Raw genomic sequence first — 27,394 nt, 5'->3', positions numbered from 1 at the left:
ATGTAATTTATTACTAGGCCATCAGTAACTAAAGTTGGGATTGAATCCCCAGCATTTCTGGAACGTATACATGGTGATATATGTAGGCACATTCACCCATCATGTGAACCATTTAAATATTATATGATTTTAATAGATGCATCTACAAGATGGTCTCATGTGTGCTTATTATCAACTCGCAATCTGGCATTTGCGAGGTTGTTGGCTCAAATAATAAGATTAAGAGCACAATTTCCAGATTATGCAATTAAGACAATTCGTCTTGATAATGCTGGTGAATTTACATCCCAAGCCTTTAATGATTATTGTATGTCAAGTGGGATAACAGTTGAACATCCTGTTGCTCATGTTCATACTCAGAATGGTCTGGCGGAATCATTTATCAAACGCCTCCAATTAATTGCTCGACCATTGCTTATGAGAGCAAAACTTCCTATTTCGATATGGGGTCATGCTATTTTGCATGCAGCAACACTTGTGTGCGTTAGGCCAACGAGTTATCATAAAATCTCCCCATTACAATTGGCTTATGGTCAGGAGCCAAATATTTCTCATCTTAGAATATTTGGATGTGCGGTATATGTTCTAATTGCTCCACCACAACGCACAAAGATGGCTCCCCAAAGAAGGTTAAGGATATATGTTGGATATGAATCTCCTTCTATTATTAAATATCTGGAACCCATGACTTGAGATTTATTTACGGCAAGATTTGCTGATTGCCATTTTGATGAATTAGTTTTTCCTACATTAGGGGGAGAGAATAAGCAGCTGAAAAAGAAGATAGACTGGAATGCATTATCATTATCTTATTTAGATCCTCGTACAAATCAATGTGAACTGGAAGTTCAAAAGATAATTCATTTGCAAAGTACTGCAAATCAACTTCCAGATGCATTTACCAACCTACCAAGGATTACTAAATCTAATATTCCAGCTACAAATGCTCCAATTCGAATTGATGTCTCGGTAGGACAATTTGTTAAAGCATATGAGTCTAAGCCACACTTAAAACGTGGCAGACCAATCGGTTCTAAAGATAAAAATCCTCGAAAAAGGAAAGGAAAAAATGATCAAGATGGTCATAATATGGAGGTAATTGCTCAAGAAGAGCCCGAGACATAACAATTGATAAAATCCCAAAAGAGGTCAAGGTACCTGGAAATAATAAAAATGAAGAGATCTCAATAAATTATGTCTCAACTGGAAAAAGATGGAACCGAAATGATATAGTTGTTGATAACATTTTTGCTTATAATATTGCTGCTGAAATAATGCAACAAGATGAGGATCTTGAACCAAAATCTGTCGGTGAATGTAGACAGAGAAATGATTGACAAAATGGAAAGACGCTATCCAAGTAGAATTGACTTCACTTAAAAAACGTGAAGTTTTTGGACCTATAGCCCAAACACCTGAAGGTGTAAAGCCAGTGGGGTACAAATGGATTTTTGTGCGAAAAAGAAATGAGAAAAATGAAGTTGTAAGATATAAAGCACGACTTGTAGCACAAGGATTTTCGCAACGGCCTGACATTGATTATATGGAGACATATTCTCCTGTGGTGGATGCAATCACATTCAGGTATCTTATCAGTCTAGCAATTCATGAAAAACTTGATATGCGTACCGCTTATCCTAGTGAATTTTACGGACCTACTGGACCAGAAGCTTCTCAAGCTCAAGCGTCTTATGGATGTTGTCACGGCCTATTTATATGGCTCACTGGTCAACGAATTTTTTATGAAAATCCCTAAAGGATTCAAAGTACCTGAAATATACAAAGATTCTCGGGAAACTTGTTCAATAAAGCTTCAGAAATCCTTATATGGATTGAAGCAATCAGGGCGCATGTGGTATAATCGCCTCAGCGAATACCTATTGAAAGAAGGGTACAAGAATGACCCAATTTGTCCTTGTGTCTTTATAAAAGGATCTGGATCTGAATTTGTCATAATAGCTGTGTATGTTGATGACTTGAATATCATTGGAACTCTTGAAGAGCTTCCAAAGGCAGTAGAATTCTTGGAGAAAGAATTTAAAATGAAAGATCTTGGAAAGACAAAATTTTGTCTTGGCTTACAAATTGAGCATTTGAAAAATGGAATATTTGTCCATCAATCAACGTACACTGAAAATATTTTGAAGCGTTTTTATATGGATAAAGCACATCCATTGAGTACCCCGATGGTTGTGAGATCGCTTGATATAAATAAAGATCCATTTCGTCCTCATGAAAATAATGAAGAGCTTCTAGGTACTGAAATATCATATCTTAGTGCAATTGGGGCATTAATGTACCTTGCTAATAATTCTAGACCAGATATAACTTTTTCTGTAAGCTTGTTAGCAAGATTTAGTTCTTCCCCAACACAAAGACACTGGAATGGTATTAAGCATCTATTCAGATATCTGCGAGGGACCATTGATATGGGATTATTTTATTCAAATGAATCTAGGTCACAACTGATAGGTTATGCAGATGCAGGATATTTGTCTGACCCACATAAAGGTCGATCTCAAACAGGCTATTTATTTACATGTGGAGGTACTGCCATATCATGGCGTTCAACAAAACAAACTATGGTTGCTACTTCTTCAAATCATGAAGAGATAATAGCCATTCATGAAGCGAGTCGAGAATGCGTTTGGTTGAGATCAATAACTCAACATATCCAGGAGCTATGTGGTCTTTCATGGGGAAAGGATATCCCAATAATATTATATGAAGACAATGCTGCATGTATAGCTCTACTAAAATGGGGATATATTAAAGGAGACAGAACAAAGCATATTTCACCAAAATTCTTTTTCACGCATGATCTTCAAAAGAATGGTGAATTAGATGTTCAACAAATTCGTTCAAGTGATAATTTGGCAGATTTGTTCATTAAGGCATTGCCGACATCAAAATTTGAGAAGTTAAGATACAAGATTGGAATGCGTTGTCTCCGAGATATCAAATAAGGTTTTTTTTATCAGGGAGAGAAATACGCGTTGTACTCTTTTTCCCTTAACTAAGGTTTTGTCCCATTTGGGTTTTCCTGGTAAGGTTTTTAATGAGGCAACTCTTAATGCGTATTACAAGATATGTGTACTCTTTTTCCTTCACTAAGATTTTTTCCACTGGGTTTTTCTTAGTAAGGTTTTAATGAGGCATATTATCTGTTAGTGGACATCCAAGAGGGAGTGTTATAAATCCTGCAAATGGTTTCATTGCAACGATGGATGTCTTCCATAACAGGTTTTAGATTGGTTATGTATCCAAAACAGGTTTTAGATTGGTTATGTATTCATAACAGGTTTTGGATTGGTTTTGTAACAACGAAATATTTCTATAAATAGGTTCACTGATGAAGCTATTCCACACTCAAAAACGAAGAAATAAATCCTCTCTTCTAATGTTGTCATTCTCTTCTATTATTAGTCCTAGTTAATTACACAGTTCTTGCTATATTGCTTTTATTTCATAACATTTCCTTTGTTTTTCTGTATTTTAATTTAGTTTTTTCTTTGTTGGGGTTTTGGTCTTTGAACTAATAAAGTTGTCAAAGAAATTTCACTAGTTTGGCGGATTCAAACTGAGAGTACTAGCTTAGGGGCCCATACGTGTAAACCATGAAACTTCAACAAAAATTTATTATGCTTTCACAGAATTTCAACCCTTTATCCAGTGGAGAACTGAAATTGGTGGAAATACACTTAAAGAAAATGAAAGGATTTGTGGGTTGGGGCTGGTGCAAAATGGATAGTTAATATTATACTCGTACAAATAATTAGTGAACCCCCCCCCCCCCCCCCTCAAAATTCAAAGATTCTAATTAATAAAATGAGAAGATATTTTTGACCAGAAGAAAGTCTTGTTAAAATTATGTGCAAATAGATTACTGCCAACCTGCAACACTAGGGGCTTGTTTGGAAAGTTACCGTGTAATTGAATTTGTGTGTAATATTTTGTGTGTGTGTATATATATAATATTTGTATGAGGTAAATTTGGTTTATAATAAATGGTCGAATGGTGGTATGACACGTGGAATCGAAGGTAAGTAAGAGGCAAGACAAGCAACAACAGATACGGACACAATGAATGTAATTAACATCGGGTAAATCCTCAAGGGAGCATAATTAATGGGAGGAGATTAAGGGTTTGCCGTCTGATATCATTCAATGAGGGAATATTCTCTAACATTAAATGAGCGATCGTTGAAGAGAATATTTGCATTCATGACCTGCCGTTACATATTCATCAATGACTATTTTATTATCATTTAAGAGGAGCTTGATCCTAGGATCTTGTTTCTCTAGGTAAAACTAAAATAGCAGGCTCAACAACCATTGTAAGGGACGCAATTTTCTGCAGACATAAGCTATATTTTGCTTTTGCTCTCAATTAAATAATTTTATTTGCACTTTATCATTGCTTTCACTGTTGCTCTCGGAGGCATTGCACTCGGAGCTAGGCTTGTCATCTTCTTCAATTTCAATTGCTAAATGTCACTTTCGGTCTTATCTTTTTATCATTTTCGGATCAAATCAGTTCGTTTGTCTATAAACCACGTAACAAATTTAACTGTACCGTTTTACGGGTAAATATATTTCTGTATGTTATATATAAAAATATAACGAATTATACACTTTTGCTACTACCAAACATAAATAGTTTCGGGCTAAAAGTGATATTTTAAAAATAAATAAACATATATTACCATGTTTGGATAAACTTAACCTCGGAGAAAAAGAAGAAAAATGGGGATTACCGCGTCTGCTGACGTAACAGGATTCTTCGTCGTTTGTCAATTTGTCTTTGGCTCATTGGATGTTGAGAGGAGACTTTCCACGCAATTTCACGCCATTGTCCGTTAAAGAAGTTAAGCCTCAATTCGGCAGACACAATCAATATCAGAACTGAAAGTCCATCCATTCCCAAAAAAGAATTAAAAAAAGAAAAGAAAAGGAAACACAACTCATGTAATTTCTTTGAATTGTGTAATCACTTTCATTGAACTAACTCATTCAGAGAGGCGATCTAGTGGGTAATGTACGGGTTTCCGGGTACCTAGGAATTACATCTTATGTCGGTCGGCTCAATTTCAGAATCAAAAATAGCCTATGTTTTGGAACTTTACCCGGCATAGCCCATTTTGCAGATAATGCATAACCCATTTTCATCGGATAATCTAGCGACAGCCTCCTTTATCCTTCTTTTTTCTTTCTTCAACTTTCAGAGTAAAGATATCGATCGAGAGGTCACCGGAAAAGTTAACGATGTCATCGGAAAATAAATATGGCGGTGGATAACATTCTTTACCCATTTTTTCCCTTCAATTTTCAAGATAAAGAGGTCGATGATGAAGTCAGTGAAGTCATCGGAGAATGAAAAAGAGGTCTGGTGTTGTATTCAGACAATTTTCAAGTTCTTCAGATGATGTTCCAGTTTTATCTTCTTTTATAAAACAATTCCATCTCCATCTTCTCTCCTCTTTAATTTTCAGATCTAACTTCCTCTGAAAAACTCTCTTTTGATATTTTGATACTGAAAATAGAGGTGTAATATTGAACACAAGATGTGTTCTGGTATAAATATTGTATAACCACTATTTATACACACTTATACATTATTGTATAATTGTGTATAATTGTGTATAAATATATATAATTATATATAAATGTGTATATATGTTCATACATCACTTATCTTCTTCTTCTTCTTCTTTCTCTTATTCTTTTGATATACATTATTATACATTCCATATACAAGTTTATACATAGTTATACATCATTATACATGTACTGCATATGTATAATCAAATTATTTGTTTTCATGTTTTCTTCCTTTTTCTGGAATAATTCATGTATAAATCTACTTTCCTCGTTGATTCTCCGCCAAATCACGAACTTGCAGCAATTGTTTCTAAATTTTACCATATAAGTAGAATCAGCGAAAAATTGGGGGACAACTTGCAGCAATAAAGACAAATTGGGAGAGAAAGATCAAAATTAGACGACGGAAGAATTAGAAAATCTCATGACTTCATCTAAATAAGATAATTGTCCTGATTAAACTCCGTTGCCGAATAAAAAAGCTAGGAAATACTCTTTTTTCAAATATTAGCCTATTATTTTTGGGCTACAGATTTGTAAAGTTATGACTGGGCTATTATGTTGCAAGTCAAATGTGTGAGTTGTATTTATGTGAAATTATCCCTATCTTTTGCACAGTTTTCGTATATATATTAAAATTTATTAGATATTTATAAATATTTAATTGTGAACTCAACTAATAACTTGAGATCTTTCTATAGGAACCTATAAACTTTAAAGTCTGAATCCGCCTGATTCAGGAATCTCCTTCTGGTTCATCACTAATTAAATTGTCATAATATTCAAAAACTCCACTTAGTATGTATGTAGTTAATTAAGAAAGGTAGCAACTTCATAAGAGTGATCACTTCTTTAACCAACTTAGGGCATTGAAATTCTCACTGTGATGAACACATTATAACAGCTATGCTAAAGGATATATACATCATTCTTTTATTTAATTATGTTTTAACACGTCTCTTGACAAGGTAATTAATATTTTTGTCGACACCAAATACTTCTTTTTGATAATTGATGGTTATGAGATTTGAATTTAGAAGTTCCGATTATCCTAATATCATGTTAAATTAATTCTATATCTTACTTCATCCAGAAGTTTAAGGGGTTACAAGAAATATCCACTTATTTTTTAAACAGTAAATGTTTTAACATGTTTAATTGACGTAAATAGGACAAGGGCGGAGCTAGCCATTGGATACGGGTTCGGTTGAACCAGTAACTTATGTCTAAACTCTCAATTTATCTTAAAAAATTAGCGAATTATGCACAAATTATCAATTTAGAACTCAATAACTTAAAAAAATAGAGAATTCATAAATTTCTCTGAAATAGGATGCATTTGTTCACTTCCGTCCTTCTCTATTTAAGCTTTACCACGGTCAATAGAAGTGCTGATCACCCCCCCTTCAGCTAATAATCCACTTTATATTTTTGTTCATCCTTCTTCTCTTTATATATATATATATATTTATCATCACACGAATTTCGATCATTCAAGTCTTCCTTAATTAGGAGATTACTTCTTCATTCTTAACTACTAGTTTTCAGTAACTTTGGTTTTCTCTATTCAAAATTTGTTTTTGTGGCCAAGTAAAGCATCTTCTATCTCTGATTCTACGTCTTCCTTTGTTGCTTCCTCTATACAACTATCTGAGAACTTGTTGTGGAGTTTCTGAAACATAATTTTATATTGCTAAATTAATTAGCAGGTAGTCCACAGGATCGCAACTATGGTCAACCATATTGCAGAGTCATCACTTCACAATTTCTTCCACAAAAGGTGCATATATATATGCTCTCTTATTAGTTATTTTTCTCAACTACTATTGCTAAAAAGATCACCAAGTAAAATTCTGCCTTTAATATGCTAGTATTTTTCTTTGCACTTCAATTTGTGGAAGATTGTGAGCACTGAGCAGAGAAGGGAATGTAATTGACATTGGCTGTTGTTGATCAGCATCAATTTTAATTTTGATCATAATCATATATATATATATATATACACAATTCCTTTTTCCACATAAAACTAATAAAAAAGCTTAGTTTAATAATTGCATTGTAGGTTTATTCGTGATTGTGGCTGTATGTAGTACTTGGTGATCTTTTTAGCAAATATATTATACGTATATAGGAATTAGGATATTATTGAAATTCTTCAACTATTACATAAGATTTCAAAGGGAATATAGGAGATCATAAAAAATGAAAGGTTTGACACTAGAACAAATTAAACACACGTCTATATGGACAAATGACTTTCAAAAAGTAATCCTAGATACATACTCCATCCTTTTTCGAGACACAATTTTTTTTGTCTCTATTGATATGCATAAAGTGACAAGTAAAAATAAAAATCTATTTTTAGTATACATGCCAAGTAAAAGTGAACGGAGGAAGTACTATTTTTATTTCGATTTATACGACACACTTTCTTTATTAGTCCCTTTAAAAAAGAATAATACATTTCTATATTTGAAAATAATTTTATTTTAATTTTTTTTATTTTACTCATTTACCCTTAATGAGAAGTTTTTATAGTAACACAAATACCAGTGACCTCACAAAACTTTTACCATGTAAATTTTTAAGACCACAAATTTTAAAAGTTTTTTTTTTTTCTTCTTAAATTCTGCGCCCAGTCAAACTACTCGGTATAAACTGAAACGTAGGGAGCGAATATTAGTTTTGAATTTTAAACTTTAGACGAGATGATCTCTTTCGAACTTCACCATTGGTCTAATTCAGAAGAGTGATCAATTTATAATTAAAAGGCCAGAAAAGTGGCTATTTGTGTAAATCATGACATTCCATTTGAAAAGATTATTGGAATAGCAAGAGACTAATAAATTTGATTGCTCCTAAACGTGGCTATAGAAATGTAACCATTTCCACTATTCTTGAATGTCTGACTAATCCAGTTTCTTGTGTCTTTGTTGGCGTTTATGTAGTTTGTAGAAATTGTTATTGTTTCATGGTCATTATGACGTTGAATTCTTAAACCATATATTTGCAGTAATAAAGCACCAGTTGTAGATTGTGAAGCTGAGAGCTTTTTGAAGGATTATTACATTCCAGATTACATACTACTACCTCTACCTGAAAGAAATATACAGAATGACTATGACGACATAGCTTCTTGTCCTCTACTTGTATTTATCAACTCCAAAAGTGGTGGCCAACTAGGTGGACAGCTTCTTTTGACATACCGTTCTCTTCTTAATCAAAATCAGGTAAACCTCTGTTATACTTTTATTAACCATATACTTTACTTTTTAGTCTGTTCCAGCATATTTCTATATTCGGAAATAATTCAATTTTAAATTCTTTATTTTTACCCATTTGACCCTTAATGAGAAGTTTTTATAGCCACACAAATGCCATGACCCCATAAAGTTTTTACCCCTTAAGCTTTTAATACCATAGATTTCAAGTCTTCTTTTTTCTTCTTAAACTCTGTGTCGAGTCAAATTACCTCATCTAGATTGAAATGGAGGGAGTAAAATGTTAACTCAACTTGTATATATTGTTGGAAAATTGTGACAACAATAACAGTAACAACAAACCCAGTAGTTTCCCACAAGTGGGGTCTGGTCTGGGGAGGATAAGATTACGCAGCCTTAGCCTTACCCTTACCCTTGGAAGGGCAAAGAGGCTGTTTCAGATAGACCTTCGGCTAAAGAACGACTGAAAAAGAAAAGGTAATTGCAACAAATATGAATAACAGCAAGATGAAATAAGATTGAATCCAAGAATATGAATAAAAGATATCATACTAACACTAATGCTAGCGAACTGAGTAAGACAAAGACAAACGCTTGACTACCTACAAACCTTCTACCCTAATCTTTGACCTCCACACCCTCCTGTCTAGGGCCATGTCCTCGGTCAGCTCCAGTTGCGTCGACTCCCGCTTAATAACCTCTCCCCAAGACTTCTTTGGCCTACCTCTACCCCTCCTGCTACCCACCGAGGCTAACCGCTCGCACCTTCTAACTAGCGCTTCTTGTTGGAAAATTGTGAAAGTTGTATAAATGCAAAGGTTAAGTTATTCAATGACTGTTTTCAGGTGTTTGATTTGGGAGAAAAGGCACCTGACAAGGTTCTACATCAATTTTACTCCAATTTAGAAAAGCATAAGCAAAATGGAGATAGCTTGTCACATGAAATTGAAAGGAGATTGAGAATCATTGTGAGTTTTGGTTATAAATTGAAGTATTACTTATTTGTTATTTGATTGATATATCTGAAGTATATTTAGTCACATAGGTAGCAGGTGGGGATGGAACAGCAGGGTGGATTCTTGGTGTTGTTTCAGATCTTAAATTGGTTCATCCACCTCCAATTGCAACTGTGCCATTAGGAACTGGAAACAATCTACCTTTTGCATTTGGCTGGGTAAGACACCGAGATCACATTATCTGATGGAACAATTTATTCTATATATGACACTTGAACACATTACCATAGGTCTCCATCGACTTAATAGCTGTATTTTCAGTGATTCTAATACTCTTTACAAGTATAAAATCAAAGGTGTTGGTCTAAATGCAGAATAATGCCCTTCGTGTTTAGACGCTGAACTATTATATAGACGCTGGGTGCACGTGCACCCACTTCTCGTGCTCAAACTATGTATATGTGCATAAACGTTTCAACACTGCCTTTAAATTCTTGATTTGTTTATGCCTATGTTAATCACATTCCTTTTATAGAGTACTCTTGTAGGTATTCTATCAATTAGCTTTACATCTGCTTGAGAATATGTCTAATAATTGCAGGGGAAAAAGAATCCTGGTACTAATTGCCAGTCTGTGAAGTCATTCCTGAATCAAGTGAAAAATGGAATAGAAATGAAAGTTGACAGGTAATTTTGGTTTTACTTGAGTGGTGATTTGAAGGTTCTCTGCATATCTACTTGTCAACAAATACATAAGTGTTTCCCCTGATGTTATCATGCCTTAGTTATTGCTGTAAATATTTGCTTCGTCTTGGCTTGTAATACACCATTCCATCGACTAATCTTCACTAAATACAGTGTGCAATACTTCCTCAACTATACTGCATTAATTTGAATAATGCTATGGGTTTCTACTGGCAGCTTTATGAAGAAAACCTGATAACATCATGATGATAGCTTTTCCAGATTTCTGAATTTAAAATATCAGATCATGAATAGAACTCTTAGCAGGGATTTTTACACCATCTCTAGGTATTCTTAATCTAAACATTATAGCTGGCAGGATGGTTGTTTTTTATTTTTTAAAATTTTTATTTTATTTTATTTATGTTTTTAATTTTTAAAAGTCCCAGACCCCACTTATGGGATTACACTGGGTTGATTGTTGTTGTTTTAATTTTTAAAAGTGGTGTCTGGGCCAGCTTACATACACCTCAACTATTCTATCGGATACCTGGTACATCCCATCAACGCAGGATAATATACTTGCAAACATCTAGTTTCAGTAACTCCTGATTTTAATTACTTAGTTTCTTTTTGTTAAACTGAAGTGTGGTTGCTGTTTAAATCATGACTCTACTTAATTATATGTGAGCAATGATTTATCTTAGTGTTTTATACTTTGAATCAAGGATTTACCTTTTCTACATTGACTGACAGTACACTAATTTGGAAGCTGTTTGAAGAAGATCCATGATTGTGTACATACAAAATAAACCGAAAACTTGTTTCTAAAGACTGTTGCATGCTATATAGATATGTTCAAGCCATTTAGCATGACAATTTGTGCATCTTTCATTGAGTAAACCTGAAAATCTTCATTTGGCTGACATGACGGTTATTACGTTTCAGCTGGCATATTCTTATGAAAATGAAGGCTCCTAAAGAAGGTTCTTGTGTTCCTATTGCACCTCTTGAGCTACCACATTCATTGCATGCCTTTCATCATGTGTCTCGAGCTGATACTTTGAACAAGGTATCAAACTATTCAGTCCATTTTTTCGTCTGCTTAGTCTATAAGTCAGCTAAAAATATATTCCAGCAGAGAGTATCTAGATTTTCCCTTTCCGTCGCCTACTGGAAATGTGCTGCCTATTTACTTCTTGTACTTAAGTAAATGAAATCTTACAACTAGAACAATGTTCCACCTTAAACATCCTTTCTAGATGCTAGAATACATCTGATATCGGATTGATTGGGTTAAAAAATAACTTGTTGATCTTATACCTTGTTAAGGTTTGTTTGAGATGTCCGATACTCTCACTGAGGAAATGAATAATTTAATTTGATTTCACCTGCTTAACTTTATCTCCCTCTTATCATGCATTCCTTTACCTTAAGGTGCACTATGCCTATTTTCAGGAACGTCATCATATATTTCGAGGAGGATTTTGGAACTACTTCAGCATAGGCAAGTGTTTTAATCCCTCCTCTGAATATATCTTTTATCGGTTATTACAACAACAACAACAACAACAAACCCAGTATTACCCACACCGTGGGGTCTGGGGAGGGTAGTGTGTACGCAGACCTTACCCCTACCTTGTGAGAATAGAGAGCCTGTTTCCAATAGATCCTCGGCTCAAGAAAGCATAAGCACCATATTAATGAAAATATAGACAATAAGGGACAGTACCAAAAAGCCATACAAAAGCAAAATAAAAACAACAAGATAGTAAGGCGATCAACAATGAAAGAAAACAACGGTTAGTCATAAAACCTACTACCAACAAAAAGCAAGACTGCGTGCCAATACTACTGTTATGAACACTCTAGACTACCTACTCTACTACCCTAATCCTCGACCTCCATACCTTCCTATCAAGGATCATGTCCTCGGTCAGCTGAAGTTGCGCCATGTCTTGCCTAATCACCTCTCCCCACCTCTCACATCTTTTATTGGTTATTGTAGTATTCAAATACTCCACTTCAGCACTTGAAGCTTAAATGAATTCTATGGGGTGGTGTACATTTGGCCTGTTTAGTGAACAATCCAGTCAAATTGGTTTATGACACCCTTCTCTATCTAATGCAAAGCTATACAAGAGGTCTACATTCCCTAGAAGCACTACATTTTCTAATTTGTGTCATGATTTCATCAAGAACTTCATTCTTGCATTATCTAGTGTAGTATTTTTTTTCATTCCCGAGTTGAAGCTTTTCACCTTTTTCACTTTATTCATTTTTCCATAACTTGCAGGAATGGATGCTCAAGTTTCATATGCATTTCACAGCGAGAGGAAGCTCCATCCACAAAAGTTCAGACACCAGTTAGTTAATCAGGTCCTCTTACAGTCATTTGGAACATGGTGTGATCATGTTAATTTGCCTACTTCTGGTTTGTTTTATGTTCTGAAGTAGCTTACAAAGTCTCTTGACATGTCAAATATGGCTATATAATTATAGATACCCCTGCTACCAATGGTCTCCCGATGTTTTGTCCAATATTATCTTTTTACCTATGCTTCTTACCGGTGTTCCTTTTGTTTTCTATCTGTTCAATTACTTTTATTTGAAATCATCTCTGATAGTCCTTTCTCTTTGTTTACGATTTGTTTAGAGAACTTATGGAAAGCTTGTATGTAAACAAGGATGGTTTTGCACTTCTTTCGTGCATCCATCTTCAAGGTTAGTCTTCTAGTCAAGGTTAACCTGTATATATCGCTGGTCATATCATGTCTTTCTTTATTTGTTTTAACACAGTCCATTACCTTTCTCCCCTGCCAGTATGCACATCATTATGGTTTGGGAAATATTTTTAGTGATAGTTAGTTCCAAGAGGTTTCTTTTTGCATGTGCTCGAAGAAGGAAGAGAAAACTATTATGTATGACCTAGCGACAAAACATTTTAGATATTTAATGGACTATATGGCCATAATGCCAGGAAATGGACCTTTCGTAATATCATAGTCTATGTTATTAGGAATATGTGTTATAGCATCAGCATATTTATCTCAATCCTCAGTACCATTCTCATGCTTTATATTTGCCTTTATTTGATATCAGATAGTTGTTTAACATGACATTTATGATCTTGGCATCTTTACACTTTGTCACCAACTGCAAAGAATTTATTCATATGTCTATTGATCTTTGTTCTGTGTTCCATTAGTATGCGAGGATGGTGATGGAACAGTCCTCTCTTATAAAGACAGGTCATTTCAAACTAAACACTGAATGAATCCGTTTTTTTCCTGCAGAAACATTGCACAGCTAGCAAATGTCAAAATAATGAAAAGCCCAGGAGAATGGATAGACCTTCACATACCTAAAAGGTAGCAGTATGATGCTCTATAACCTGCACCATTTGCTTTTTTCCCTTTTTACTTTTAAATCTCCAATAGGTGAATAGATGACACAAGTTTTGGAAACCTTTACAAATAGATGTTCATGAGCTGGTAAAGACCTATGACATTGTTGTTTCCTGTGGTTGTATGTGCAGCATTAGGTCTATCGTCTGCCTTAATTTGCCCAGCTTTTCTGGAGGACTTAATCCTTGGGGAAAACCTAACAAGAAGAAGCTGCATGAAGTCAGTTTCTATATTTTCCTTATATCTATGATGAATACTGTGTTAATAAGATTAGTTGGCTGTATTCGTCGTCTAGTAAAACATTTTCTGTATTGCTTTATGTTTTTTTACTTTAACAGAGGGACCTTACTCCTCCATATGTTGATGATGGTCTGCTTGAGGTTGTTGGTTTCCGAGATGCTTGGCATGGACTTATTCTGTTTACTCCAGGAGGGCACGGAACACGCCTTGCACAGGTTGTTTGATCAAGAAAAATTCTTAAGATGTAAATATGTTTGATCAATTCAATGTGCTTCTGTGGTGCATTTTGTTAAGTTCTTTGGTTAATAAGTGCTCATAATACAGAAAAGCTAATGTTCTTTGGTTTATATCATGGATTTTTAACGTTGTTCTCTATTATATATCTGTAGGCGAACAGAATCCGATTTGAGTTTCACAAGGGTGCTGCTGAGCATACATTTATGAGGATGGATGGGGAACCATGGAAGCAACGCCTTCCCACGGATGATGACAGGGACGTGGTCATAGAAATATCCCATTTTGGTCAAGTGAACATGCTCGCCAGTCCACATTGCCGATCCAGAAGTATCAATGCGCCTACCTCAAATCACCTTCACGAGGAAGAGAAAGACAACAATCATGAAAAAGATTTTGAAGATGACTCAGAAGAGAGGAGAAAGTTGGGTGCAGCTGACACTTTCCGCATAGCAGATGGTTTTGACATTACACATGTTTAGTTAGGCGTTTTGAAGGTCTTGGTGGGTAAAGTTCCGCTGATAGGAGGTAGGATGTACCAGATAAAATAGTCGAGGTATGCACGCGCTCGTCAGGACACCACCATATAAAAAACAGTTTAGCCCTTCGGTAGCAGCTACATCATTTGATCATGACACCAATTATAAAATTGATATTAGTATTAGTTGTTTGCATTACTGGCATATTACCAGTTTGCTTCTAGTCTCACTTATTTTTTCTTTCTTTTTTAACCCACATAAATAGCTCTCCGATTTCTTCTAATGTGGAGGTGCTCTACCAACTTAGCAATCATCACTCTTAACTTCAACTGACTATTTCAATTCTAGATTATGTTTTGTTACTAGTCCTCGCTTTTTTGGCTATATGATCTATGTAATGTATAACAACTTTTAATGCCCTGATACAGAATTTAATTTAAGGGGAAAAAAGACACGAAATTTAGATTAAATACTATACTAAATATACTCTTATTTTGTATTCAATAAGATCTATAACAAGTCATGCGGCATGCCAATAAAAAACCGAGAATTAAAGTTTAATTAATTTTTACATATTGAAAAAATATACTCCCTCCATTTTAATTTATGTGAATCTGTTTGACCGAGCACGAAGTTTAAGGAAAAATGAAGACTTTTTGAATTTATGGTCCTAAACAAGTCAAAAGGGGGTTCAGAGTATTTGTGTAGTTATAAAAGCTTCTCATTAAGGGTAGAATTGAAAGTTTAAACTAAATTGTTACTAAATTTAGAAAGAGGTCATTCTTTTTGGAACGGACAAAAAAGGAAATAGGTTTCGAAACGGAAGGAATAGTAATATTTTTGAAACAGGATAAGAAGGAAAGAATCCTAAACAAATTATTAAGGATATCGAAATATGATTATTCTTTATTTTTTTTTTTCTCTTTAATATTTTTAGGATAAGGTTCCGTTCCCAGGAGAGAAAACCATGTGCGCCCCTGCTCCCACAGTCCTGTCTAGGGGTGTGCATTCGATTTATCGATTCGATTTTGACCCTTATCGATAATTACTTATCGATTTGTACATATTCTTATCGTTATCGTTTCAATAAAACAAATAATCGATTCGAATGCACACCCCTAGTCGTGTGGAGTTGAGGACCAACCAGTATCCTAAACAATTTGCTGCCGCCCATTCTTTAACATTTTCTCTTTGAAAACCAGGGTACAGGTGATTTTTCCCATATTACAATTTCCTATGGCTTTCCTTTTCATCCTCCTATATAACAAAGTGCCACTAACACTTCATTTTCATCCAAAATCACAAGCGACTTAAAAATCAAACACCTAACTTTTTCAAGATTCAAGAAGAAGCAGCGACAAAATGAGTTCATCAAGAAGAGCTTGGATAGTGGCAACAAGCATTGGAGGCATTAAAAGATCAAGGTTTTGCTAGATGGAATTATACTATGAGGTTACTACACCAACATGCCAAGGCTAATTTCACGAGGCCTTTTTCTCATCAAGCTAAGAGACTCTCTGGCGGACTAAACTTGTGTCAAATGAAATGCTAAGGGTAAGGGAGCAGAAATTGAAACAATCTGAAGAGTCTTTGAGAAATATCATGTACTTGGCCTGTTGGGGACCTAATTGATAGTGTCCATCTCAGCTCTCCATTTTCTGTATATATTGATGATGATCACGATAAATCACTTGAATGTTGTCTTAAATGTTTTTGCCTTTTACTTTCTCCTTAATTTATCTTAATTAGTCTCTCATTATCTCTATTGAGAAACTAAAAATGGAAAATACAAACTTCCACTTACAACCAATCAGCTAACTTTAAAGCTTGGGTACAATGTGGAATACACATAACTAGACCAAAAGTCAGATTGTTGAGATCAAAATTGGCAGCCTATATTACCTATTGCGACACTCATTTGGCGAAGGAACAATTATCGAAATCCCCATATCTCCGGATAGCATATGTAAAGAGATCGGCCAACAATCAAATAATTATTAAACCTTAAATATACCTTAGAGATAAGATGGATAACCTTTTTTTTTATAAGTACTATTATTATTATTATTAAAGATTTTTTTATCTCCCATTTATTTTTATTTGTTTAGGTAGTACTCATTTAGTTACTTTGGAATCAAAGTAATTCAAAATTAACTCGAAGAACTAAAATATGGTGAAAAAAAATAACGCAAAGAAAAGGAAAGAACAACTATGCCAGGCATGCTGTATACCCAAACATCGCAGGTTAGGGGTGTTCATGGGTTTTTCCCTAAAGAGAAACTAAATTAAGTAAGTCGGTTAATATTGAAACCAAACGAATTGAGTCGGTTTTTTATCGATTCAGTTTTTGTCGGTTTTTCTGTTTTTTAGATTATTTATCGATTTCTTCTTAAATATAAGACTTACACTACCAAACGCATATTTCGGCTATTACATTTAACACTATCAACCAATTGCTCTTTGAGAAATCTATCATTTACCAAGATATATTGATGATAATTGAATCAAATAGTGATGAATAATTTAAGTACTTAATTAAAAATTAATTATTTTTAACATTAAATAAATTTTTGTACTTAGTAAAAGAAAACTACCAATCAAATTAGAATGCAAAGGCAAAGAATTAAATTATTATAATAGCAAAGAGCTAGACTAAAAATACAAACGACTAATATGTACCATAAAATTTTAGAAACTTTATATATGGAGGTGTAATAATAAATTTAAATAGCTACTTTTATAGTCGGTTTTTTTAGGCTATTTTTTGATTAGAACTAAAACCAAACCAAGTTTGATCTGTTTTCAAAATTCAAAATTAAATCAAACCAAACCTAAAAAGTATCAGCTTTTTTGGTCGGTTTTTAGTTTGGTTCAATTTTTCGAATTTTTATGAACACCTCTATCTCATGCTAACGGACGTCTGGTCGAGTTTGACCGGGTATAGCGTATGCTTACCTGAGCTATACCTGTTTAATCTTGTAATACCTCAGGCAGTGAATTTGTTGGCCTATCTTCTTTTAATATTTCTTTCATTTTTTCTCTTCTTTAGTTTCGTCTTCGATTACTTATGTTATGTCTTCATATAGTTTAATGCATTTCATAACTATGGAGATTACGAGAATTTCAACGACTGATAAAACTTTTGGCGAAAGATTTTGGAATTGGATTAACGAGGTAGCATGTCATGTGACATTCATTTCAGTAATATATTAGGTCACATGGGACGATATTCTTCATGGGGGAGGACACTAATGAGGAAAGGTATTTTTTGCATCTATTCTATAATATCAGGGATAATATTAGACTGAAAGTATAATAGAGTATAAATAATCCTTTTTGCATAGTCAATGCGTATTTCTGATCCTTTTTGTATGTTTATTGATAATTTTTTAATGTTTAAAATCACATATAGTATTTAATAAATCTTATAGTCACACATATATTAATGGCATTTCAAAAGTCTTAAAAGGCACATAAATGTTACTTCTATAACATATCTAAGATAATAAATTTTAAAAGTCTTTTTTTCTTTACTAAATATGAATTTAATATTTGTACAATTCCTTAAATCCACGTCTGTGTACAATTGGCCCCAAAAACTTTGGATTTTGCTGGGAGGTTTGATGATAGGTTATAATTGTGTATTTTCGTCGCTTATTACATTTTAATTTACTGCACTTTAATTGAGTTTGAGCTTTAATCGCTAGTGTTTTGCACTAAATTTGTATTTTATGCCTTGTAGGAGTGATTCCGAGCTATGTAGAAATTATGGAATGAATTCAAGTGATTTGGAGCTTTGAAGTCTGAGTAAAAGCCCAAGGAATTAAGCCGGGATCGTGTTCGGGGATCAATGGATGATAGTTAAGAACGAAACGAAGAATCGAGCGGGCATATGACGCATTGTCTAGTAAAATGCACATAACTTTTCGCTCAGAACTCCGTTTGGGCTCCACAATATATCGCTGGAAAGCTATTTGAAAGGGCTACAACTTTCATGTTTTGCAGTTTCGCAAATTCCCATTACCGCGCCGCACAGTGCGCCGCGCCTTTGGAATTTTCATGCAGTCTGTCTGAATCAGTTCTCTGAACTTCCCCACAGGCACACCGCACAGTGCGGCGCAGTGTGCGGCGCGCCAGTACAAATTCTACAGAGCCAGTGTCCTATTTCGCGCAGGAAAAGGTGTTTCGTCTAGGCCCGACCCTACTTGATATAAATACATATAAAAATGCTATTTTGGGGATTTTGGACAGATCTTAGACCTAGGGGAACATACTTTGAAGGAGAATTCACGTGGGGGAACACAAACCACTCTTGAAGGAGGCTTCTAACTAGTTTTACTTCTCTTCTATTCTTTTAATCTCATAGTTTACTAGTTTTTAGAGTTTTGGGTGCTACATGAACGTTGTAGTTTGAAGCTTGAATTGTTCTTATTATTTTATCATATTGGTTTATTTATTCAATATTGCGCTTAATTATTTGATTGCTTGATCACCAATTGAATACTATCTACGAATCTAGGATTGAACTCGGGAGAGGGAATTCTAAAGTGCATATAGTGAGTAGAGCAAGATCTTAACTCTGAGGGGGGTCGGATTTGCGGTTAGGATAGGAATATACCTAATCGCCTTGCTTGGTTATTATACGGGAATTATAAATGCGTTCTTGTTAATCCTAATTCCATAGGAATATAGGCGTTAGGTTAGCTTGAATAGGCGAGTTGTACATCGGGAGAAGGCTACGAGCAATATTAACCTTGTCAATCAATAAACTAGATAAATTAATTAGACAATTTAGGTAGAAAACTCAACGGGATTGTTAGCTAACCCATAGCTCTAGAATGTTCACTCACATAGAATTTGTCTCTATAATTCGCCAACTTGTTTCTTTAATCTCTTAATTTGTTACTCTAGATTAATTTTAGTTAAATATTCATACTTTAGGAATCGCTTGAATAGATTAATTGTTTGATTTAATTTGGTTGATAGTTAATCACAAGTCCCTATGGGTACGATATCTGGACTTACAATCCTATATTACTTGTCGATCACGTATACTTGAGCGTGCGTTTGGGAGCAACAAGGTTTCCTTCAGATCTCATTTGGAAGAAAAGTGAACAAAGGATTTTTATGTTCTTTTATCATTACTGATATAATACGAGTTTTTGGCAAAAATCATTCCTTAACTATAAGCTCAAACCTAAGGTACATCCTTGAGTTACCTCAGTAAACAAAAAACAACCCTATATTATCTAAAAGGTGGCAAAAATCATCCCTCAGTTAACTTTTGTCAAAAAAACTAACACCATCAACAAAAAAGCATGTCAAACACGTGCCTCCCCCTAAATTTTCCCATTCTAGCCCTTCCATCTTCTACCTTAAGCGAAGCATAGGCTTCTGAGTAGGGGTGGGCATAATACCGACCGAACCGAATAAATCGGCCGAACCGTGAATTTCGGTTTTTCGGTTTCGGTTTAATCGGTTTTTCGGTCGGTACACGGTTTTAAAATTATTAATTTTCGGTTTTTCGGTGCGGTTTACGGTTTTTGTATTTCGGTTTTCGGTTAAATCGAAAAATCGAAATTTTGGTTAACTGTGCTGCTGTGTTAATTCTTTTGCTTGTTCTCTATTCTTGGTTTTATTGGCCCAACAATATTTCCAGCCATTGCACTAAATGCATCATTTCGCAACTCCAGACTCGTTACGTTAAACTCAAAGTGCTGACTTGTTTTTGCATTATTTTGCCTTTTCTGTTATAGTAGTTTTGCTAACAAAAGGAATATGTGTTCAGAAAAATGAAATTTCTAAGGAAGGTTTTGTAAGACACACGAGAAGTATTTGGTGACCAAATGCTCAAAATGGCTGTATATAAATTTCAATCTCAGGTAGATGAAGCAGCATTTTTTCAGTTGTTACATAAAAAAGATGAAATTTCTCAATCTTTGTGTATTAACTCTACGTCATAAAATTTAATTCAGGCATCTAGAAACTCACCGAGTGTTCCCAGTCAATTTCCTCAGTCTGCGGCTTCTCAGCAGCAACATTCGCAAATGCCAACAGATGGTACCTTTGTTCTTTGAATCTCTTTGGTTCATTCTAGTCAGGTCCCAGCATATTGCTGACCTAACTTCTCTGCTGCTGCTCCCATATGAATATGGACAGATTCTAGTAATATGGCAATTGAGAGTAATGCTCAAAAGTTGCGCGAGAATGAATGAATTCAAAAACTGGACCCAATGGAGTTTCTGACTAACTGATATCGATTATGTGCTAATGAGGTACCATTGCATTGAAATACAGATAAAACATCCTCGTTCCAGAACATCCAATTTCCTTAAATCGTAAACCGCACCGAAATGAACTAAATGTCATTGGTCCAACAGCATTTCCGGCCATTGCACTAAATGTCAGTTACACTAGTTTCGTCTCTCTTACACTATGTGCAATTTCTTTGAACCGTTTAAAACCGAAAAAATAAACTGGAAATAACCGAACCGAACTTTGAGAAAACCGCACCGAACCGTAAATACTTTGGTTTGATTTGGTTATTAATATTACAAAACCAATAAACCGAACCATAATTTCATAATAACCGATCGAACCGACCGACACCCACCCCTACTTCTGAGCACCCAAACCTTCGTCATTTGCCCCCAAATGTCCGAGGAGTGAGACCCCACATTATCACCCTCCCTCCACAAAAGACTGCTTCTTCACACAGACACCTCCCGAGTAGCTTGTTGAAGAATCAGTCATTTGTGGAGGGAGGATGATAATGTGGGGTCTCACTCCTTGGACATTTGGGGGCAATTGATGAAGGTTTGGGTGCTCAGAAGCCTTTGCTTCGCTGAAGGTAGAGGATGGAAGGGATAGAATGGGAAAATTTAGGGGGAAAGGCAAGTGTTTGACATTTTTTTTGCTGATGCTGTTAGGGCTGGGCATATATGGGTTAATATCGATAACCCGAACCGTTAATTATTTATTGCGTTATCGGTATCGGGTTATAGGGTTAACGGTTCGGTACAGTTTAGAATTTTTTCGCTACTGGATTATCGGTTCGGGTCTCGGTTTGCCAATTTTGTTAATGGGTTAACCGATAACCCAATAAGAATTAGTAAAATTACGACTTCACCCTTAAGTATATACATATGCTAGGGCTTCACTTTATTCTCTCCTATTCTTCGGTTGCTTCATCTTCATTCTTCATAGACCTTACTAGTTACTCCTAGCATAAGTCTTTAGTCTTATACATTAGGCTTTTAATTTTTATAATAAAATTTATCTTCATATTGGTATTTTTGACTGTTAATAATTCTTTATTTTTTTATTTTCGTTTCTTAATTTTGTGAGCTCACGTTGTGCAGCCTATACCTATTACGAATTTCTCTTCGCACTTATCAATTCTCAATCGACAATCTTCGTCAGTTTCGGGTATATTTTTGAACATTATTTTTTTGTACAGTAAGCTGAGCTTTGACAATAGGACAACATTTTCTTGCCTTCTAGGTATTTTTTATTTCTGTGTTAGTATTGCCCATGCAGAGATCAAGGTTTTGCTCTATGATTTCTTTTTTTAGGTTAGGCATTTGACAAACAACATCCAATTTATCTTGGACTGTTAATACTACATGTTTGGACTTGTTAATTTTAAGGTGAAATTGCTACTACTTTGTATTATTATTAATGTATTTGGACAACTGTTGTTGAAGAATAGTACTATTCCAATTGTGGCCACTTGACAGAACGCAGAAATGGGTAGTATACTATATGTGCTCTTTTTTGCTTAACTCCAGTGAATTGTTTCTCTTTTTTTATTAACTCTAGATTGAGTTATCTTATCGGGTAAATTGATAACCGAACCGATAATGATAGATAACTGATTAACCAATAACCTATATCTTATCGGTTCTGTTATCGGTTTATCAAATTTGTAAACCGGTAACCGATATGGTAAATCGATAATATTCATAACCAAACCGACCGATGCCCACCCCTAGATGCCGTTAGTTTTTTTTGACAAAAGTTAACGGAGGAATGATTTTTGCCACCTTTTAGATAATATAAGGATGTTTTTTGTTTACTGAGGTAACCCAAGGATGTACCTTAGGTTTGAGCTATAGTTAAGGGATGATTTTTGAAAAACTCGATATAATAACATCACTGTTTCTGACCTTTAAGTCTTCTAAAACTTGAGTCAACCTAAAGCTCCCACATAAACGACGACATTAATTCCCCTAATTTTTATGGTCTGAAATTGTAATTTAACATCTGAACTCCACTACGCTCCGGGCCATGGCTACCGCCGACCGCCACAAGCGACAACCCTCCGACGGAAAAGTCGGGTGGCTCTGCCCCTTCACTAAATCAATATTTCCGGCTTGGCGTAGGCGTAGGCTCCGTCTTGATCCTGCTAGCAAACTCTACTTTCCTTGTGAGTAGAGTTTATTTACTTACCTGTTTACTACTTCTCGTTATTCCATTTTAGGTCTTTTTATATGAAGATATGATACTACCTCTGTCTCAATTTATGTGAAAGTTGTTTGATTGGACATACAGTTTAAAAAAGGAAAGAAAAAAAACTGTTTGAAACTTGTGGTCTAAAACAAGTCATAGAAATTTGTATTGCTATAGTATATCATTTAATTAACGGTAATGAAAAGTTTAAAACTTAATTATTTCTTAATATAGATATGTATCATTCTTTTAGGAACATACTAAATAGAAAATAGTATGTTCCATCACATAAAATGGGATGGAAGGAAAGTATATGATAGTATCATGTGATATGTTGTAAGAGTTGTGGTATTTGTTAAGCAAAACGGTTTCGTGCCCATAAGTGAAAGGAAGATAATTATTTTGGTTAAAGTAATTTTTTAGGAGAAGTATTTCCACAATTCAAGGTAATCAAACACTGGAAAAAGAATTTTGGTTTAGCTATGTAATGTTGACAATGACAGATATATTGGTTCCTGTTTTTGGTGTTGTGTTCTGAAGATGAACCCGGAAAGCAGGCGAAGAGTGCTGTAAGGATGAAGAACACAAGCAAATCTTATGTTGCATTCAAGGTAAACTACTTATCCCCATTTTTGTTCAACCCTTTTGTGCTAGTTGATTTTTTTCATCTATATTTCTTTGCAGCCTTTGAAGCTTTTGGCATTTATAACAAATGCAGTTTTTAAAGTTTATACTTTTAGTTAAAACGGACATTGAATATGAGGTGTCATTGTTTTGTGATGACTTCACCTTTTTCTGGATCGTTTTAGATCGTTTTTTTTTCCGCGTGGAAGCTTAGTGATTTATAACTTCGTTTCTTAAGTTCTAAAATTGGTGATGTATCTTGCGAAATTCGATTCAAATTTTTTTGTATTGTTATCTTCATCACAAATCATTAATTGATATGGATGACACAAAATAAGCAGTAGTCTAAGTTTCCACTTCCTTTCCAATTTTAAGTTAAATTTGTTGCTCCTTTTGAATTGTTTAGTTTCAAACTACTGCACCAAAAAGCTGCTATATGCGACCTCCTGGAGGTATTCTTACACCTGGTGAAATCCTGATTGCCACTGGTATTCACTTTTCCTCAGTTTTATTTCAATTAATTTTATATCTCATTTGTTTTCAGTGTATATCCTCCTTTTATTTTCTATTATATATCTGGTTGACAGTCTTCAAGTTTATTGAGCTCCCTGAGAACAATGAGAAGCCTATAGTAGATCAAAAGACCAAGGTAAAGTTCAAGATCGTGAGTTTGAAGGTGAAAGAAGGAACTGATTATGTACCTGAGTTGGTAAGTTAATGAAATTACTAGGTGTTGAAAAATTAAGTTTCTCTATATTTCATTCCGTGACCAGAAAAATGATTAGGCGTCATCCCTATTCATTGCCAAATATGCTTGTGTACTTTTTTTCTCGGCGCATGTTACACATTGAACTTGTCACTGACAGCATCCTATTTATTAGTATCCATGCAATGCAAATTTTCAAACTTGAATTTATGCAAATCTCTAGATGGATTGTTTAGATCGTGGACTTAAATGTACTTCGTATTGAGAGTCATTAAGTTTCTTGTTTGTCTTTCTATTCCGTGTATCTTCTTTGGATGGAACCCAGTCCAATTTGCTCAAATATATTTTAGTAACAATGATTAAGAAAATAGTTCGTGTAGTCTTCAGTAAGAGAGTTCGGTCAAATTTAATAGCTGAATATTCTACTGGTTGCTGGGCCACATTGACATCTTATTAGATCATCATTTCTTTCCATCTACAATAACATGACCCTTGAGAGGAGGGTGTGGAGGTCGAGGATTAAGGTAGAAGGTTAGTGGGTAGTTTTTAGTTATTCACCGATTGTCTTAGTAGCATGCATGTCCCTTCATATTCTTAGATTTTTACGTTATGTGGTTTTGTTCGTCTCAGGTATTGTATTCCCTGTTGCTATTATTTGGTACTACTTATCATTTATCTCTCCCTTTTTCTTTTCGCTTCCTTCTTTGTTCCTTCCTTGCTTTCCTCTTCTTCTCACCCTTCCTGAGCCGAGGGTCTATTGGAAACAGCCTCTCTACCTACATTAGGTAGGGGTAAGGTTTGCGTACAGACTACCCTCCCCAGATCCCATCTGTTGGGATCATACTGGGTTTGTTGTTGTTGTTGTTGTAGTAATTTGTTAAATGAGGGTACAAGCTCTGGATTTGATGCCCTTTTGTTCCGAGACAAATCCGTTTCCCAGAGGATCTAAATCTGATATAAGTGGTGCTGGCTAAATTAGCATGGCGTGATTGCTTCTTCTTTTCCCTTCAGTTATGTAGGAGTTGCTCCACTTGGTTGGGGCTCTAGAAAAATGTTGACTGCTGCAGAGGTTCTTTTCTGTAGGTGTCGGCTGAAAGGGTGCTATGTCCGTATCGACTCATTTCCAGAAAAGAAAATGCATTGATGAAATCTCATAGAGATTTGTTTATAATCTTAATCTTAATCGGGACATTTTCCTCTCTGCTCTCTACATTCTCATGTTGTTCTTTGCCCCAGAATAACGATAATTGGCTATGTCTACGATGACAAACCTCTGACAGATATGATTGATGTGAAGTATCTCTTTATGATAAACTTCTTTGTAATCTCTTTTTTGGCTAATCTCAAAAGTTTAATCAGCTAAAATCTTAACACTGGCTCTTGCGATGAAAAAAGTGCTGATTGTTGAGATTAGAAACTTCTAAAACTTAATGATGTATAGTTGCTTTTGCATGCAACTCCATGATGTAAAATTTCCACCTCTTCAATTTCCTAAAAATGAGAAGGATAATAATTTCATACATAATCCATTTCTTTCCAATTTGTTCAGCCATATATCATTCTGCATATCTACGATATTTTTTTTTTCCTTTTATCATCATGCAATACTCCTAGGTAGTAGTCTTGATGCAACCCTGTGTCTCTTACATTTGACCTGGATGCTATTCCTGGGAGAAACTTTACAGTGTAAGAGGTAAAACATAGGTGAGGATCTGTGCTTTGGTTGCCCTTATATCTAATATCTGTTCTGTACCAAAAAAATATGTGGGGGTGTGTGCTTTTGGTTGCAGGTATATCAAATATTTGCTCTGTATCACAGTACTACTGTAGCTTTAGTGGTGTAACTTTCATTGATTGTTTTATGCAGTTTGATGAGAAAAAAGAGCTTTTTAGTGGTGTAACCCTCGTTGGTTGTTTTCTGCAGTTCGATGAACAAAAGGAACAAGTCACTGTTGAGCGTACTCTAAGGGTGGTGTTTTTGGACCCTGAACGCCCTTCTCCAGTAAGAGTTAGACATGTTATATTTTGTTGTTGTACATTGTGCAAATGTCCAATCTCCAACCAAAGTAATTTGAATGATTGAAGGCAATGGATAAACTAAAACGTCAGTTGGCCCAAGCTGAGGCTGCAGCAGAAGCTGACAAGAAACCTCCAGTTGACACAGGTCCGAAAGTTGTGGGAGAAGGTTTAATAGTAGATGAATGGGTAAGCATATCTGATGTTTGTGTAAAGACATGAATCATTCTAATTCCTGGCCTATTTCATTCCTCTAACAATGTGTTTTTGCTCACTATGCTTACAGAAGGAGCGTCGGGAGAGGTATCTTGCCCGGCAACAGGTTGAGGCAGTGGATTCAGTGTAAAGCAGTAAAGGGTTTTTATGTAAGTTCATCTTTTGCCAGAATAGTAATGTAAAATCAGATCCACACCTTTTATATATACTTGCCTTTCTTTAGAAGGATGTTGGAGAAGGGCTACACAGTTCTTCATGTAAAAGTAGAATAATGGCTGGAGATGTAAGTTCTTCTTTGCGGTTAAAAGCATGATATAAGGAATGTAATCTTTTGGCTATTTTCTTGTAGACATTGTATTCCTTTTTCTGGAAGCATTATTCTTCTGGGGAGCATAAATTGGAACTGCAGCTCACAGCTGGAGTGTTGCCTTAGTGGTTATTTGATTTTTTTGAGAAGAAAGTATAACAAGAAAATTATAATAACTTCATGGCATGTCTGTCCCTAGACCCCACTCGTGGGAAATTACTGGTTTGTTATAACTTCATGAGGCGGGTAAAT

The 27,394-nt window shown here is 35.0% G+C and overlaps 2 protein-coding genes and 1 long non-coding RNA gene across 4 annotated transcripts; all 3 read left to right on the top strand.

Annotated features, from left to right (window-relative positions):
* Positions 7,005-15,017, top strand: LOC109226689 (diacylglycerol kinase 5-like). Of its 2 annotated transcripts, none has more exons than XM_019391517.1 (14): positions 7,005-7,191; positions 7,311-7,381; positions 8,615-8,831; positions 9,668-9,790; positions 9,868-9,996; positions 10,380-10,465; positions 11,411-11,534; positions 11,921-11,969; positions 12,759-12,841; positions 13,119-13,186; positions 13,759-13,833; positions 14,001-14,088; positions 14,208-14,324; positions 14,499-15,017. In XM_019391517.1, exons 2-14 carry the CDS (start codon positions 7,332-7,334, stop codon positions 14,823-14,825), a joined length of 1,536 nt encoding a protein of 511 aa, XP_019247062.1. In that variant the 5' UTR covers positions 7,005-7,191; positions 7,311-7,331; the 3' UTR covers positions 14,826-15,017. The 2 variants fall into 2 exon arrangements, with proteins under 2 accessions (XP_019247062.1, XP_019247063.1); XM_019391518.1 differs by having other exon boundaries at positions 7,308-7,381.
* Positions 20,658-21,047, top strand: LOC109228200. The gene is made up of 3 exons (XR_002068332.1): positions 20,658-20,704; positions 20,798-20,882; positions 20,982-21,047. It is a non-coding gene; the product is annotated as an uncharacterized LOC109228200 (long non-coding RNA).
* Positions 22,991-27,232, top strand: LOC109226688 (vesicle-associated protein 4-1-like). Its single transcript, XM_019391516.1, has 7 exons — positions 22,991-23,250; positions 23,814-23,884; positions 24,304-24,385; positions 24,485-24,606; positions 26,528-26,605; positions 26,689-26,808; positions 26,906-27,232. The coding sequence occupies exons 1-7, from the start codon at positions 23,112-23,114 to the stop codon at positions 26,963-26,965; spliced, it is 672 nt and encodes a 223-aa protein (XP_019247061.1). The 5' UTR covers positions 22,991-23,111; the 3' UTR covers positions 26,966-27,232.

This window comes from Nicotiana attenuata, chromosome 6 (assembly GCF_001879085.1).
Source record: "Nicotiana attenuata strain UT chromosome 6, NIATTr2, whole genome shotgun sequence".
Taxonomy (NCBI): domain Eukaryota; kingdom Viridiplantae; phylum Streptophyta; class Magnoliopsida; order Solanales; family Solanaceae; genus Nicotiana; species Nicotiana attenuata.
Note: the sequence above shows the minus strand (reverse complement) of the source record. Positions and strands in the feature narration are given on the sequence as shown.